This window comes from Nannobrachium achirus (genome assembly GCF_963921795.1).
Source record: "Nannobrachium achirus genome assembly, chromosome: 3".
NCBI classification, from domain to species: Eukaryota; Metazoa; Chordata; class Actinopteri; order Myctophiformes; family Myctophidae; genus Nannobrachium; species Nannobrachium achirus.
The window spans coordinates 20,795,748-20,814,053 of NC_137812.1; the positions used below are offsets into that span (position 1 = coordinate 20,795,748).

Consider the following 18,306-nt stretch of genomic DNA (forward strand, 5'->3'; position numbering starts at 1 on the left):
GTGTAGACATACTGTGTACCGATTTGCGTGATTTTAGGGCAAAAATTGTAGGAGCAGTGTCCAAAAATTTGTTTTTCAAGAATCGGCCTCATGGTGGCGCTAGAAGAGGGCCATGTGAGAATTGATGGGTGGAGGTTGTGGTTTGGCAGGCAAGGAGTATGTGTGCAAAATTTGGCATGGATCGGGGCAACGGTTGCGGAGATATGAGCAGGGCAAAAGTGTGACGTGTGACGTGTGACGGAGGGACAGACGGACAGACGGACAGACAGACAGCCGGTGGAGGTTTTGGTAGTAAGTGCGACCTGACGGTCGCAACAACAGAACATGCAACATATACAAATATAAATTAACATGACAAAAATAATGTTGACATAGTACATGACATTGTACACTTGTAGCACAGTACAATACTAATTTGGTGAATCACCTGCATACAAGCTTGCCTTCTTTCATTATGTCTTCCTTTTTGCCAAATGATTCAGCCTCATTTTGCAGAACAGGGAAGATGCCATCTTGACCGGAACGTGCACATGTTTTTGATTAAACACACATATCAAACATGTGGCCGTCAAATTCTGGGAAACGATTTTTCCACAAACAATCTTCAGCGACTTTGTTGGCAACTGATGAAGTTGTTCCCCGTCCTTGTGGAACATTCCCTCCATTCCGTTTCAGCATCCTCTGAAAGTACTTCTCAATGGCCTGGCAAACAACAACAATGCCTTTTGGTGGACTTTGTTAAAGATCTATTCTATTCTATTCTATTCTATTCTATTCTATTCTGTTCTGTAGGTCACCTCTATTCTTTAATTTCAGAAACGGAGCTTTGGTCCAAATTGTCATCCTCGTATTTTTTACGATGAAGCCTGCAATGTACGTGATGGTTCCCGCTTGAATTCTGAGAGGTTGAGATCATCGGGCAGGTCAGCAAGGTTGTCTCCTTCAGGCAAAACCACTTCCACAGGCTTCACATCCATTCTGCATGAAATGTTGACATTTGCTGGTGTTGAATCCAGGATGTCTATGTTATGTAAAGTAATGAAATATATATTAAAACAAAAATAGTGTCTGAATATTAGTTATTGTATAGAGATTACAATAACAGTATTGAAACACAGTTTCCCCCTATAATTATGATCTGAACTAAAGTTTGCTCGTTGCTCCGCAGCAGCACAGCTCCAGTCTAATTTCCCAATTTAAAATCACCTAACCACAACGCATTATGAGCAGTGATTTGACTCTTCCTCTTCCGTTCGTGGGAAGTGGAAAAAGAGCGCAAACAAGAAAGTGGTTTGAGAGAAGAAATAAAGAAAACACTGTGCTGAGGCAAATAGCCCCAGTAGCAATAATGACAATAACACAGAGGCTGGCCCAAATTCAGAAACCAAAGATCTGATTCTGCCGTCTTCACCAGCCGCAGAAGATCCCCCGACCTCGGCCACAGTGAGCCCACCACACCTGCCGGCTGGCCCTGGGTGTCCACCGGTTGATTAAAGGCCAGAGAGGCCAATCCAACAATCCTACCCCAACTCTGGAGTGGCTGGAAATTCATATTGAGTGATTGCTGACAAATGGACCACCAGCCATTCTGCAGCGCTAAACTGAGCCGCTCAAAGGTATGCAGAACTAGCTTACAGCATTGAAAAGATGGGAAAACTATTAACTGGGAAAGAGAGGCGGAAGCTATGGGTGGAGAAGATTAGGAGTTCCAAGCCTTGGCAGCCTACTGAATACTCACGTCTGTGCAATGAGCACTTTGAAGGTGATCAGTTTCTCCTTGAATTCATCAGAGTGATGAAAAGTACTAAAACACTGTTACCATCTGACACATAAGGTGTCAGATTTGCAGGGTCCATTACCGGTATATCAAGTCATGTCGATCTGGCCAGTAATGTGGTAGTTGGGTCAAATGAGGTGTCTGATGCTATTGATTTGCTTGTTAATAACAAAGCATGTTGTTTGGATAATATTTTTGCAGAGCATCTTATGCCAGCTATAGATTTAGTTTGATGCTAGCTATGTGTTTTACTGGTTTAATGGTACAACGTCTCAACCCTAATTCAACCCTGTCTGTTTTATTTGTCCCTGTCCTTTTAGACAAGGCTGGAAAATTAAACGGCATGGACAACTACAGGCCCATTGGCCTATTAGCCAAATGAACCCAGATGCAGTATTTTATAATGTTGGGTTAGGGTTGATTTATGTTGGTTTAGAAAATGTTGTATCCTGCAGCTGCAGCTCCATTTTTGATTGATTGGTTGGTTGATTGATTGATTGATTGATTGATTGATTGATTGATTGATTGATTGATTGATTGATTGAATACTTTATAACATCTGGCAGATGGTAGCCTACACTTTTGATAAATAAATGGGTTAGTTAAATAAATGCTATTTAAAGACAGTAAGTGTTAGGCCTATTATTTTATTTCAGCTATTGTGTTGTTAACCAACTTAACCATGTAATGTTCAATAAACACCAGGCAGGACAATGGATTACAGTTTGGTCTAGTTTATTCAACTGCGGGTAGTGAGTAGCCTACGCTGGAGACTTTTATAAGAATGACTGGAGTGAGTGTGAGTGTATGCTGCTGGTAGTTCTCTAGTGTGCATGCTCAAGAACTGCACTGCCATCTGTTGGCGAACGCAGGTATAATAGATAAATAGAATTTTCTACATAAAACAATATGTGCAACCAAGCAATTTTTAACTGCACCCTTAGTCATTTCATCCTGGAGCCGGGCCTGCACGGAGAAAGAACTTTGCCTGTGCCCGTCTTCACCTGGTGCCTTACAAGGAGTCGCTCGTAGGCTGCGCGGAACTGTCTTGCATTTGGGTTGTTGTTAAAACCCCCACGTGCTCTGATAGCAGAGAAGAACAGCTCCAGAACAGAAGTAACTGACCGGCACTATGCCACCTAGGAACACGAAGAAGTAACCTCATGACATGAGCTTTTCACTCTGTAAGAGGTCCATAGATGGGATGTACACAAGGTGACATACCGGTATGCTCTGAACAGTGCACATATTTACATTGACAGAAAACTTCCATAGAAGCTTATATGGCCTGAACATATATTTTTTGACACTGTCTTTGAGTGTCGCAAAATATACGTATGTTCAGGCCATATTATGTTCATCTGACCAAGATATTTTAATTCTCTAGACACAGCCAGAGCAGCATCTGAGAGATTGGAACACTGGAAAAGTGGATTTCCTATCCTCTCTAGATCTGACGACTAGGGATGGGACGATATGAAAATGTCATATCACGATTATTATGACCAAGGAAATTGCGATTTACGATATTATCGCAATGATCAATATATCCCCAACACCCATTATCCTGGGTTGGAACATTTACCAAAAATCACACCCGTGTGAACTGAGCGGTGGTTCCCCCCCCCCCCCTTCCCCCCTGTGTGTGTGTGTGTGTGTGTGTGTGTGTGTGTGTGTGTGTGTGTGTGTGTGTGCGTGCGTGCGTGCGTGCGTGTGTGTGTGTGTGTGTGTGTGTGTGTGTGTGTGTGTGTCTGGTCTGGCCTGAACAACAGCGCCCCTCCCTTAACATGTGTGGTCAAAAAAGGTACTGACAGGCTACAGACAGACAGACAGACAGACACGGAGACATACCCACACACACGGCCACGTATAGGAGCGTTGTGACCACCGCTCAAAAATAGCAAATCTACAAGCTCACAACGCATCACAATGTGCCACGTTGTGAGCTTGTAGATCGGCTATTTTTTGGCAAAGAGATTTGGCGTGCAAAAAAAAGAAAAGACTGTATCAAGACGTTATTTACAGGTCCGTTTTACCAATTATAGAGGGTTTAATTGGTATCAGATATGCAGCTCGGCAAATAAAAGGTGAATTCGTCCCTTGCATAACAGAGGACGATTTCACGATAAATGAAATCTCCACAATCCGATTATTGTGAACGATAATAGCATTATTGTCCCATCCCATACTGACAACCTGTCAACCCGATGCTACTTTTTTTTTGGCTTTATACGTAATGTCATGTTCCTTGTGTGAGCATATCCTCAATAACTGTCTTAATACCAAACTGATTATCAGTAGTTTAACGCTTCTATACCTTTTACCATAGGTAGCGCCCTGTGTTCAATTTTAATTCTCACACCTCAAGCTAGTTTAACCCCTTTTACTATGAATTTTTTGACCAATGAACCACATAACAACTACTTCCTCAATAATTCCTGCCAATTTATTAAACTAAAGAGGAAAAATAAGAATTGGGGAAAAAGGATAAAATAACACGTTTGTAGAAAAATAAGAGGGTGAATCACCAGGCCACTTAATATATTTTATTTTGGGCCATTTGTTTTGTTCAAAGTGTATTTCAGTGCAACATTGCTCTGTCACTTTAAGAGAATGTTTTCCACAGGTGCTGGACTGTACAGAAAAAAGAGTGGGGACAGTGTTTTTAGCACAGACAAAGAAAGGGATGAAAAACATGTGTGTTGGAAAAAAGAATGCTGTGTGCATTTTTAAGGACAAAAGAAGACTACCAAGTGGTTGGCTGTAGGTGACTACACAGACACTGTGAGAAGCAGTCAAAGTCAGTAGTTTGAGTTTGTGTTTGTGAGCTAGCTACTGTAGCAGTTAGCTTAGCCAGCCAGTTTAGACCATCGAGCCTGGCTAGTTGGGCAAGAGAGACCTTCAAGACCTCCTAGATCTGCTAGAACGGGCCCAGATAGCGCTCCCGGTGACCAGGTTAAAGCCGGGTAGTTCCTCTGGCAACGAGGGAGAAAGGATATTTCTCCATTCAATCCACTAGTTAGCCATCACCAGTCCAGTTACTCCCCAAAGCTTGGAGGTGAAAACCACAGACTCTGTAAATTGAACTCTGATATTGTGAGTATACTCACCCTTTATTTTTGGCTCAATTAGAGTGAAGCGGCTACAACAATTTGAATGCCACAACGACAGCATCGACCAGGCCTGCAACGGGGTTTTTTTGTTTTGTTATTTAGTGTGTGTGTGGGCCCACAAAGTAATTAATTTTCCCAGTTAAAGGAACACCAGCATCATTGAGAATATTATGCTCAGTACTGAGGTAGTGACTGGGTTCAATCCCAATAAACTAAAATACATTTTACATAACTATCTGAGCAGACATTTTTATGTTCCAGTTAAAACATGAGCTGCATTGAAATTATTAAACAGTCTTCTTAGGTGCTGCTGCATTCCAATTATTAAACAAGTCTTACTGTAGGTGCTTATTTAACCACTGAAGGTGCTTACTGTTACAGTACCTGGATAAACTGAAGTGCTTACTGTAGTTGAACAGACTGAAACTGCTTAATGTAACATTAGTTGTACAGACTGACTGTGCTTATCGTTTCAGTATTTTAACAGACTGAATGTTCTTATTACATAGTTGAACAGACTAAATGTGCTTTATTATTACAGTAGCATTGCTTTATTATTACAGTAGCATTTTTTTTTTTTCAGAAGGTGGCATAAACATTTCCAGTTTGGAGTCAGTTTCCTATAACTCTGATTGGCCCAAATCTACTGCTGAGCCAATCAAAGGTTCTGGGAACTAACCTGGAACAGGAAATGTTTATGCCACCTTTGGGAAAAGAGAACTACAATTATGCACAGAGCTAGTTCTCTAGTACTCTTCTTCCTCCTCCTCCTTCTCCTCCTCCGCCTCCTCAGACAATTCTAGTATCAAAGCTTCCTTTTCTGCTGCCTGGCCAGATTGACTTCTTTCAAGTGTAGGTCGTCTTTTACATTTGGACGAGACCCGCCCACCATCTCTCTACTGCACTTGCATCAAAGGCATCCTCAGTTGGACCCAAGATGCTCAAAATACATTAACTTCTGGAGCTATGGGTGCCTGCTGGCCTTGTGGTCCAGGCGCATACCACATCTAGGCTTTGTGCAGCCTGCAGCGCAAGTCGTGAGTTCGGGTCCCGCTCCCGGCGACCTTTGCTGCGTGTCTCTCCTCGTCTCTCTCTCCCTGTTTCCTGTCTATCTTCACTGTCCCCAATGAATAAAGGCAGATAAAGGCCCCCCAAAAAATAAACAATCTGGAGCTGTGTGTTGGCCGGAACGATGCTCTAATTTGATCCTTGTCATTGAGGAGAATCCCCTTTCACATCCTAGAGTGTTCACAGGAAGTATTAGATATGTCTTCATGAGATGAGCTTTGAAACTAGCCTTCTTATCATCTATATTAAAAAAGAGGAAAACAAAGAAATGTATATTATGAAATCAAGTTATTATTTAGCATAATATTAATATGAATGTGTCAATCATACTGTAACAAGAGTTACGGTAATTACAGACTGTAATTTACAGTAATGATAAAGTTCAACATACCACACTGCAGGATGCCCCAGAAGATCTCGCACATGGTTCAGGCAGTCCATTTCCTGGCATAGCTATTGTAGAATGCGAAGTTGTCTTGCATCACATCACTGCTGATCCCAGCTCTCTCAGGCAACTCCTCCTGGCCATAGACTGAAAGGTCATCTCTGGAGGTGGGCCAGTGAGATGGAGCCAGCACTCCAAACAGTGCCACCACACTGTCATCCTGAAGGTCCTTCATTCTTTCCTCTAGGTGTTCAATTATGGAGTCTGTCAAGGCTAGTGCCGAGTTGTATTAGTGCTCTGTTTGCTGTTCACAGGTAGCATACTCCACAGCTATACTAGCTAAATTACGTATTTATGAATGCATTCTTTTCTTTTCTTTATAATTTCTTTCCCCAACAACAGAGCAGAATATACACCAAAATATACAAATAAGGCGATTATGTAAAAATCATGACTTCCACTCTGGTCTCCAGAAGGGTTGTGGTCATCTGGTTCTTGAGTTTCACCCATTTTGTAGGTCCCTGTCTGCTGCACATCCTGGGCCACTTTTCTCATCACCGGGCCTATGCTGCCTTTGAGCTTCACCAGCTCAAGGAAGCACCTGATGGGGGAAAATAAAAAGATAGTAAATTAAAGGAGCTATAGTCAACTTTTTCATTGTAGGGCCGACACTTTGTTTACATCCTAGTCTATAGACTAGAATGTAAACAAAGTGTCGGTCTGACAATGTCCAAAACTATTATTTTATCATTATTTTACGCTTTTTGTGGTCATTTTTTAATAGAAACACATATATGAAGCTTATTCTTTTATAGAATATTTTCGAAACATTTTTATTTTAGCATCCGTTTTGCAAGAAAAAGTTGACTATAGCTCCTTTAATGTAATTTTGGATGGCTGCCCGTGTTCCAGTGGTTAGGATCTTGTGACAACTTGCAGTTAATCTCATGTAGATATCGATTTAAACATACCTCTCTTGGCAGATGGTCAGTGTAAAGCCTCACGTTTGGCTTTACAGCGAGGGGCAAGTAGGTTGCTTTTTTGTGAGACGTGTGTATGATTAATTCAATGTCCAGAGTGTTGTCTTAAGTCGGATATGCCAATCCATTTATTATGCATAACTCCAAAAGACATATACAGCATGATGTTAGTACATTGAAAGCCAAAAAAACAAGCGGCGACATAAACACGGTCAAAAAACTGTTTGGCGTTTCACCTTGCACACCTGAGTGGCAGTGCCAATTGCCAAGGATAAATAGGTAACCACCCAGTGTTGGTTGCCATGGTGAGTAACCAGAACACACACAGACGCCATAATAGGGCCACCCACTGTGTTAAAGTCAGAATAACAAGGAAACACAATTCATTTAAATTCAAAACAAAACAAAATAAACATAAGGGCATTTTGGCTCCAACAGTCAGGTTGTCTTTTTGAAAAGACTGGCTCCATTCAGAGAGGTTGTGCATGACTTCACACATGAAGTGCACAAAGAAGGACATTTTCATGGTCTAGGAGGAAGGAGAGAACCTTTTTTGTTCGTCCTGCAACTGAAGCTGATGGCTTTAGGTGCCGGTCAGGGCTGGCCATATCCTTAAAGTGGGAAACCATTTACCAGGTAGCTGTCACACACAATCTGAAACGATAGTTAATAAAGAGATGTGTATATCTGCCATTTGATGTGTATATCTGCCATTTGAGTTGAAATATTGTTTTAACTTTTAGACTTGTAAAGCACATGTATTATTATAAGAATACCTTTGTTGCACGGTGCACATAAGGCAGCCAGCTAGCGAGGTGTGGTACTGTATGTGACAAGGATATTTCAGATCTGTATCTGTGGATAACAGATCTAATCTTTCTCCTGAAGTGACTTTCTAGGGCTGTGATCAAATTCACCACTTCAATGGTGGGCACTTTAAGGCCTTTCCCTTCCAAATTCAAATCGGTGTGCTGTTTGGCTTTGAGGAATGTATATTGTGAACCATCAGGGACAACTTTGGTCAAAATGTCAGTCTTTGCAGGGATTGTTTGAAAATGTCCTAACTGCTTTGCTACCAAGATACTCAGCCAGGTAAACAAGTACACCATCATCAGATGATCCTAAAACTGGTGGCGTCATGTCACTCAGCAGGCCCAGGACACGTTTGGCTAAGACACCCTCAGGGGAGTTGAAGTCACAGTCACACTCCAGCAAAGCATCACTGTTCTTGAAAAAACATACAAACATTAGCCATAAGCGCTACCCGTGCCATAAAACATCTGACTTGGTTATCTTTGGCTCCTGTATTAGCAGGCACTGCAACAGTGACCATCAGCTATCCAATCAGTACTCAATCAAGTGTAGTACTTACTGTAGCATAACAGTGCTCCTCCATAATCTTCTCAGCAAAGGTGATCTTTGGACTCGACTGGGAGGCATGTTCAACCGAGACCTGCTTGGTGCCGGTGACGACCTGGGGATTGAGCTGATATGGGCAGATAGTTAAAAGTTAAATCATTTCACTTGTAACTTATGCAGATCTACATCTCAACTTAAATAGCGATGCTGAAGGTATCGCGCAGGCCTACCTGCCGATTCTCCTGGGAGGCATAGGCCTTTTCATGGTCAGCCAACATCTTGGTGCCGGCCTGGCGATAGAACTGAAATGATAAGATAGAAGCAATTTCACACGTAATCTATTCTGATCCACTTATCTCAAAGTAAATAGTGATGCTGAAACTTTCGCGCAGGCCTACCTGAGGATTCTCCAGGGAGTCGTGGGAGATATGAGGGATTGAACTGAAATGAGCAGATATAAAGCAATCATAAGTTAAATCATTTCACAAGTAACCTATGCAGATTCAAATATATTCAATATATTCACATATAAATCAATTGCTGAAATGAAAATGTCAGGCTTAGCGGGGGACTTTTCAGGGAGGATAGGTGTTAAACTGCAAAAAGAAGCTGTCGAGGTCTTGTTCACAGTTAGTCTTACTCTTCTGAGTTATTAAAGATCATTCCAGCAGCCACAGCCCGGTATTCACATGCAAATTGGACAGAGCCAAATTGTCACCGTTGCCACCACAAGCTAAAACACACACACACACACGCACGCATGCACGCATTTAACCCTATAGAACCTGACCCATGAAGGACTAGTCAGAAAATTCCAATTCTTTGAATTTGAACACTTTATTAGGCCCCAAAACAAAATCCAAAAAAGTTTTTTTCAAAAAACCTGCCTTTATATGATCATCTTTATATCACATTTGATACTATAGGGTTATACAAGTCGGAAAACAAGTGCCTGTTGTATCAAATATGATACATACTCATTCACTACAATTAAAACAAAACCAACAAATTAAAACTATTTGTAACAATGATATTCCCTCTAACTCACCCAGAATGCATTCCCAGAATGCACCTGGACCATACCATTTGCACTGCAAGCACTTACAAGGCTCAGATGGTATGACCCAAAATGCCAAAATGCCTATTGTATAATGGCAGATTATGACCCAAAATGCAGAGTCATGTGCCTGTTGTATCAAATATGATACATACGTTATACAGTACGGTAAACAACAAACTACAATGCTCAATTTTGAAAACTCATTAGTTCATTCAAGTTATGCAACCCTTATTTCGAAATATTAGGACAGATATACAAGGAAAACCTACTAGAACATCCTCTAAAGCAAAATGTTTGGTCTGTGCAGTCAGCTGTTGCTAATTAGTTGGTGGCAGGCTTTCTGGGTCATACCATCTGAGCCTCTGTAAGTGCTTGCTGTGCAAATGGTATGGTCCAGGTGCATTCAGGGATGTATCAGATATGATACAACAGGGATTTGTACCAAATATTGGTTACACTGACACCATATTGCATAATTTAAACGGTGTATCATATATGATACGTACGGTCATATAGGGTTAATTTTACATACCCTTATGCTTTAGTAGGCATTCTCAAGGCAGTCTTGATTCAACCGATTTGTCATCAGGTAGGATAACAGATGATGTTGACTAATATCAAGCCAAATCATTTTCAAGCATTGTACGTTGTGCTGCCACCCCTCTACAAATGGGAGCTGATTGGTTCCATGGCGAGCACCTTCAATCTTCAGGCGAGGAACCCACTCCATACTTTTTTCCAGGAATGGAAAATGTGCAGAGGCATCTCACAGTCGTCACAGAGCACATTTTAGCTGGTGAGAATCCTTGAGCCGCTTAACATTGAAGCAGTTGAAGATGCCATCAAAGTTCTCACAGAAGCACCCATGGTCACAGGTAAAAACTAAGCACTCCATTCTAGCTTGTCTTAGTAGACGAACTGCCTCTAGCAACAAAGTTTGAAGCCAACAAATGGTATGGGCCCAATGGTGAAGGAAAAACCCCAAAAGTTGTTTCCATTCCTCTTACTATGAATGCAGAGACATAGTCGGCAACATGTGGAGTCATTGGAATACATTTGCCAAAGTCCTCAACACCCTCAACTCTGCATGCAGACTCAAAGTGGACTGCCTGTTTCAGTGCCAATTCACCTGTGCTGATAGTACAGACCCTGGCTTAGTTGTCTCCATAGCCTTATTCATGGTGGTTGAGGAAACAGTCCTTAAATGTCCTACACCATGCATTTAAAAATAATTTATATAACACTGTTTGTGTCCCAAAAACGTTTTTGAAAAGGTTTGAGGCTAGATTCCCACTCCTGAATACAGAGCCCCTGTCATTTCTGCCTGGCTTTCAGAGCATTTTCAGCTGCAGTACCACCTTGTCCTGAGTGGGAGGACTGCGCTATTGAGCCAGTTTTGGCCCCACACTCCTCCCCACCTCCTGCTCAGCAGGCCTGCCCACCCCTCCCCAACCCTCTCCCAGCTCCTCCTGCCTCCTTCTCAGGCCTGCCCACCCCTCCCCAACCCTCTCCCAGCTCCTCCTGCCTCCTTCTCAGGCCTTGTGACATCACAAATCTGACATTTCACAATCAGGACCGTTCTGAGACATGCTAACATAGATCTGCCCATAAACTGAGAAAGACACAATGGTCAGAAATAGGACTTTGTGAGGATAGAAGTTGCTGGTGGGACACCAAGAAAATACATAAAAATTGGAAAAATGAAAATTCATGGTGTAGTCCCTTTAAAGCCAGGTTTGATGTCGATGGACTTAATAATTGTCTGCAGTGTGTGGACAGATGGCACAGACAAGATTTGTGAGAGAATAAGCCTGTAACACTTTGGACGTGAATGTAGCAGACCCAAGAAGACCTCTTTGTCCACAGTGGTCCAAACCATGAGCCTTGCACTGACACATTGCAATCTATGTTCTAACAACAGGCTGTGTTCTAAGTGGTAATATTTTCTCCAACTGCACCAGAACAGTCTGCCAGTTAGCACTGGCAGTCTTTTGATGCCTCAGTTTCTGCTTCAACCTACACACCTGTCATAGATATACAGTACCAGTAAGACTCCCTAATCGGGAGATAAGCGACCGTTGGTCGCTTATCTCCACAAATATCACAACCTCCACCTCTCACAATCCCTTTTATGCCCATATATGGAGATCCCTAACAGAATCCCTTTTATGCCCATATATGGAGATCCCTAACAGAATCCCTTTTATGCCCATATATGGAGATCCCTAACAGAATCCCTTTTATGCCCATATATGGAGATCCCTAACAGAATCCCTTTTATGCCCAGTTGGTTGCTAGGGTAAAAAAACATGGTTGCTATGGTAAACAGTTGGTTGCTAGGGTAAACAGTTGGTTGCTAGGGTAAAACCATGGTTGCTAAGGTGGTTGCTAACGTACACTAACAGACCAGCAACAACAGACTGTTGCCACAGCAACGTACACAAAGGTTTGTGTACACATGTGGTGTGATGTCATACTGAAGATATATGACATCACACCTTACACAAACAAAGGTGTGACGTGTGACGGACGGACGGACGGACGGCCGGTGGAGGTTTTCATAGTAAACTGCTCCCTGACGGTCGCAATTATAGATGGACTTATTATAGTGTCCTCCAAGTCGAGTGGGGGTGTGGTGGGTTATAGGGGCACTGACCTTGTGAGAACCACATCCCAATTTAATGCTGCATGGCTACAAGACAAGACAAATATACTATAAACATTATGTGGCTTCTGATGCAGTTAATGTGTAGCAATACAGAAACAATCTGATATTCAAGGTCTAATCTTGAAATGTCAAGGGTATACATTTTCACCAAAGGTGAATGCTGTGTTTTGTGGACTGATACATCGTGTTTATCCTAATCACAAAGCGATGACACACCATAGCTTGACTTACCAGTAAGACTCCCTAATCGGGAGATAAGCGACCGTTGGTCGCTTATCTCCACAAATAGGCCAAAAGTTTGTTTTACCAATTATCAAGACATACGGGCAGTTGACAGTTTGCCATGGTTACTCATTGAAGTTGAATCTCCATATATGGAGACATAAGTTGCTCATACCATAGCAACCATGTTTTTTACAGGGCCTGGGATTGATGACATCAGAAATCTCCATATATGGGCATGAAAGGGATTTTGTTTCTGGAAATATGTCTGTGGGGTGCCACATTTGGAATAAAACACTTACATCACACATCTGGATATCCATACAGCCCATCTAGTTTGCCTGTGTCCATTTATGCCCATATATCTGATGACATTGGGACACTGATCTCCATATATGGGCATAAAACTTATGTTAATTAGTAAAGCCTGGGGATCTCCATATATGGGCATGAGGGGTACCCTAAAAGGGCATCATCTGGGAATAGCAAATATAGTTATCCTAGAAAGTGAAAATCTTACATCAAAGGCCATAACTACCTACCTACCACCATACTGCATTCCTCATTAAACTACCTACCAGTAAGATGCCTATAGGGAGAAAAGCAAAGGGCGAGGTTGCACCATTTCTTGGTCTTCTGGCCAGTGATGTATATCGGACCATTTAACCATATATGGAGACATCTGGTACCCAAAGATATTCACAGATATGGGCTTAATATTGATGACATAAGGGATCTCCATATATGGGCGTAAAAGGGATTTGGTTCCCCTGGCATCACAGGGATCTCCATATATGGGCATAAAATGGATTTGGTTACCCTGGCAACACGGGGATCTCCATATCTCCATATATGGGCATAAAAGGGATTTGGTTCCCCTGGCATCACAGGGATCTCCATATGGGCATAAAAGGGATTTGGTTCCCCTGACATTACAGTGATGTCAGTGGCTGGTTCTACAGAGGGGATCTCCATTTATGGGCATAAAAGGGAATGTATGTATGATGATGTCAGATATCATAGACGTCATAGGACTTTCACATAACGAATAACTGAGTAAGCATGTAAACCCGTAAAATCTATATTTGGGCATGGCTGATTTATGACCTCATCATGATGACACGAGCAAACACAGCTGAATTGTATAAATGATCAGTGCAGAAACCAACAGAAGTATTTGACCAAGACTCTTCGATTTAAACATCAACAAAGGTGTGACGTTTGTTGATGGTCACAAAGGTGTGACGGACGGACGGACGGACGGACGGACGGTGGAGGTTTTCATAGTAAACTGCTCCCTGACGGTCGCAATAAAAGTCAGTAGTATGAGAAACGGCACAACATGTCTCAGGTTTTTTGAGTTTCAGTGAAATTGAGAACAGGAGCGCTTGTCGTGCGGTGCGGGGCGGAACAAGCGGTCGCTTTGATCCACAACAACGACAACGACAACGTAGCGTCGGCAGGAATGATAGCGCCTCAACCCACGGAGGTTAGGGTTAGGCATAGTTTTACAGAGGTTAAGGTTAGGGTTAGGGTTAGAGTTAGGCATAGTAAGCTAATGGCTAAACACAGCTGAGCTAGGCTATAAGATAAACAATGAAAGAGGTGTCGCAAACGAGTGACGTCAGCGACTACACAAGTGAATGGCTGTTGTTGCCATCTCATGGGGAATACGCAGAATTACACAGGTGCGCTGATAAGAGACTATCAAGGTGAATTGATCCAGGTGAGTTACACACACACACATATATATATATATATATATATATATATATATATATATATATATATATATATATATATATATATACAAACTGTATATATAATTAAACTAGACCAGGTCAACCTGGTTGTGCCAGACCCCCTGTCTGTCATCATCATTTATGACATCATGCCTTTTGTAGGCATGTCATCATCATGTCATCATCATATATACCCTTTATATAGAAAACCCGGACCGACATTTGCTTATGTAGGCCTACCCATTTCATGGGTCTGGCAAAAAGATATAATTAGTCAGTTCTTCCTGGCTACTTCTGTTCCATGTATATTGTTGTTGATGTATATTAATGATTATTGATTACACCATGAATAATATGACATTACCCGCTGTGCTATAATGTCAGCGATATGCACCAACAAGTTAGTTGTTGCTGTGACGTCATGATGATTAAAGGAGACCTCTCAGCCAATTACAATGAGAACTATGACATCACCGCCAACATAAAAGAGTGTCCATGCAGCAGATAAGATATTTCTATCCAGAACGCTACATAAAGCCTCTTAGCTTGTTGAGACTGTTCTTTGACCATGTCTTTTGCGAGAATATCATGTCTACGGACTCTCCCTGTTGTGACCAGCCTGACACATGGCAACCCTGCCGTGAGAGGCTCCACCCTGAAGTCTCTGGTAAAACCTTACCAGCAATGTCCCACAAAGGCCGGACTGGGTTTCTTCCCGTGGAAGCCCACCAAGTGTCTGTTCAAAGACGCAGCCCTGGAGCCAGCATCTACCACCGCCATTAGAATCGCTAGCGCGGGGAGACTGATGGTGGCAGGCGGAGCCGCCGTTGGCCTCGGGACTCTGTACTACTATGGAATGGGCGCGTCTGATGGAACCAGTGCAGTTGACAAAGCGGAGAGCTGGCCCCGGTACGTCAAGGACAGGGTCCAGTCCACATACGTGTATTTCGCGGGCAGTGTTGGACTGACAGCATTGTCGGCCGCCGCAGTGAGCAGGAGCTCGACTCTCATGGGCCTGATGGCGAGGAGCCCGTGGGTGGCGTTTGGAGCGTCTTGCGCGGCCATAATGGGAGCTATCAAGTTGGTCAGGTCCATTTCGTATGAGGACAGTTCAAAGTCTAAACACGTGGCCTGGATGGTCCACGCAGGCGTGATGGGAGCTGTCATCGCCCCTCTTACTCTCCTGGGAGGACCTCTGATGACGAAGGCCGCCTGGTACACAGCAGGCATTGTGGGTGGCCTCTCTACGGTGGCCATGTGTGCCCCCAGTGAGAGGTTCCTTTGCATGGGAGGCCCACTGGCTGCCGGTCTGGGAGTGGTCTTTGCCTCCTCCCTCGGATCAATGTTCCTGACCCCCACCTCAGCGATTGGAGCAGGGCTCTACTCGCTGTCCGTCTACGGGGGCCTGCTGTTGTGCAGCGGGTTCCTCCTGAACGACACACAGGAGGTCATCAAAAGAGCGGAGACCCGTCCGAAAAAACAGACATATGACCCCATCAACGAGGGCATGGGAATTTACACAGACACATTCTTACACAATATCTTCGTGAGTCTGTTTGGCATTCTAGCAGAGAGGATGACGTCATCACTGATGCTGTAGAATCTAGAAAAGGTGGTAGGTAGCTGATGTCCAATCAGCTGAGGCAGAGATTTCAGTCAAGGAAACACCCTCCGAGCATGTGTCCAAGGTGTTGCCATGCCCCTGTTGAGTCAGTGTTCTACAGCAAAAGGTCAGCAAAGGCCTCCCGGTTAGCTGACATGGTGATGGTATCAACAATGTGAGAGTCTGTTCCAAAATATTCTGACCCAGAACTATCTCACCATAGCAGATAGAAGCTGATCAGTCTTTCGGAATGGTTGTGTCCGCATGACGTAAGTATCACACACTCATGGGAGGAGCAAAGGTTGTTTCACATTTGGGGTGGCAGTGGCTCAGAAGGTAGAGTAGCCACATGGGAGACGGAAGGTTCCCAGTTCAATCCCAGGTGATTCAGGGCAACTTGGATTGAGACAGCCAAAGGTGGCTGCACAAGAATACAACTGAATCATCTGAAAGAGCTCAATAGTTCATACGCCAGCATGTAATCCATTGTAGGATATCCGTAGATCCAAAGGGATCCGAGGAGTCCATGGTCTGACATCCCTGGAAGGGAAGAATTGTCCCTGCATCTTGTCACAGTATTCGCAGAACACGATACCAAGGGGGTCGAGAACTTTTGCCACATCGTTGCGGTGGCCAGTGGTGGTCCTTCAGAAGCAGTGCTGTCAGCATTAGAGGCAGTTAAAGATCCAGCTGTTGATGGTGCTGCATACCTAGCATGTTCATAGTGCTATCGCAGCCCAGAGACAAATATTGTCACCAATCCCAGTCATCTTCAGTGCACTCACTGTCTCGCCTTGGTACATAGTGTCAGACAAGCATTCAACGTATGACAAGATGGCACAAGCAAACTTGGGAAAGGCAATAGAGTGGCCAGCTAGCTAGTGTCTATACTAGCCGCAATTTTCCGGTTAAGAGGTAATGGTTGGAGACCATGAGTCAAAGCCGAGGTCTTCATAGTTTGTGTATTCATAGCCTCAATATCATTGATGACATATTGCTTTGATTGTTGTGGCCTATTACATATAGTGTGATTATACTATAAGAGTATGTTACTACTAAGAGAGTGTTGGTGTTATCAGTGGTTCTCAAACTGTTTCAAGTCAAGGCCCCCAAATTATTTGTGTTAAAATATTTCAACAGATATTCTGCAAAAAACAAGGTTACATGCTTGTAGATCAGCTACATTCACAACATTTGCCTCTTCTATTATTTGACAATTTGGCCAATATTCGAACAGTTTTTGATAGTATAGTTTGTCAATTACGTTTAATGCATTAATGATATTATTTAAATATTTTCTTTTTGAGTGGTGCTACTGGAACAGGAGCCAAGCTCCAACATCTGCTTTGTCCGGTTACCAAACTGGAGGGAAAAACATGTTAAAAAACATGTCTGGGGCTTAAGTAAACTGAAGTGTGGACTATATCTGGCCTAGATATGGCATAGGCCTACATCTGGACACAAATGTCTCAAAGTTTTTGTTGTACACCCAGGGTCCCATTGGCCAAGCTTTGCAGGACGCGCTGCGATTGGCCAGCAGGAGGCTTGATGAAAATAACTCATGAATAGCACTGCACGAGGTATTAAAAATAAAAGTCCCTAAATTGTCACCTCACTGTCATCCGTTCAAATTATTTGTTCATGTTCAGCAGGAGCGCCTGTACTATTGCAACCAAATATGAATAACTCATAGCAGCACAAGAGGCACTGTTCCCAATATCCTGGTGATCTGGAGCAAGAAGAGAGTCATCATCTGTCTCCTTCAAAGCAACTCGCTGCTACAGAGCAATTCACCAGTGTTATTATCTCTATAGATGTGCAAGCGCTGTGTACAGGAGTCATCAATGAGTCCATACACAGACGAATGTGTCCGTGGAAAAGACTTTACTGAATGTCAAGATTCCAGGTTGTCTTCAGAATACTTATGACACTGATTTACTAGGATGCTATGGCACATTATGAATCCAACTAGTGGTTCTCAAACGTTTTATTTGCAAGGACCCAATTAACTCTGAGAGTGTACAAAATGGTTTAATTTGAACAAATGGTTTCATTTGAAAACTCAAAGTTACAGACCTGTTATGGTCATTCAGGGCCATCTTTGTATGTTTCTGTTAATATTAATAGTGTGGTTGCCCCCCAGGGCAACAAACTGTACTCCTGGGGAAACTTTATTTTCACCGCTAGATAAACTTTCTTGTGAATCAGATGCCACTGGAAATTGATGGAAATCAGATGAAATTGGAAATTGAAGGAACAACATTTGAGGAGTGGTGTTAGCTCGAGTATTGGCTGAGCTCCACATGCTTCAGAATATAGTCACGGCAAC

The 18,306-nt window shown here is 42.9% G+C and overlaps 1 protein-coding gene across 1 annotated transcript; it reads left to right on the forward strand.

Moving 5' to 3' along the window:
• Positions 1–14,942: 14,942 nt before the first annotated feature.
• Positions 14,943–15,974, forward strand: LOC308282088 (growth hormone-inducible transmembrane protein-like; the record flags this gene model as incomplete). The annotated part of the gene is made up of 1 exon (XM_080722432.1): positions 14,943–15,974. One exon carries the CDS (start codon positions 14,943–14,945, stop codon positions 15,972–15,974), a length of 1,032 nt encoding a protein of 343 aa, XP_080578558.1.
• Positions 15,975–18,306: the final 2,332 nt, after the last annotated feature.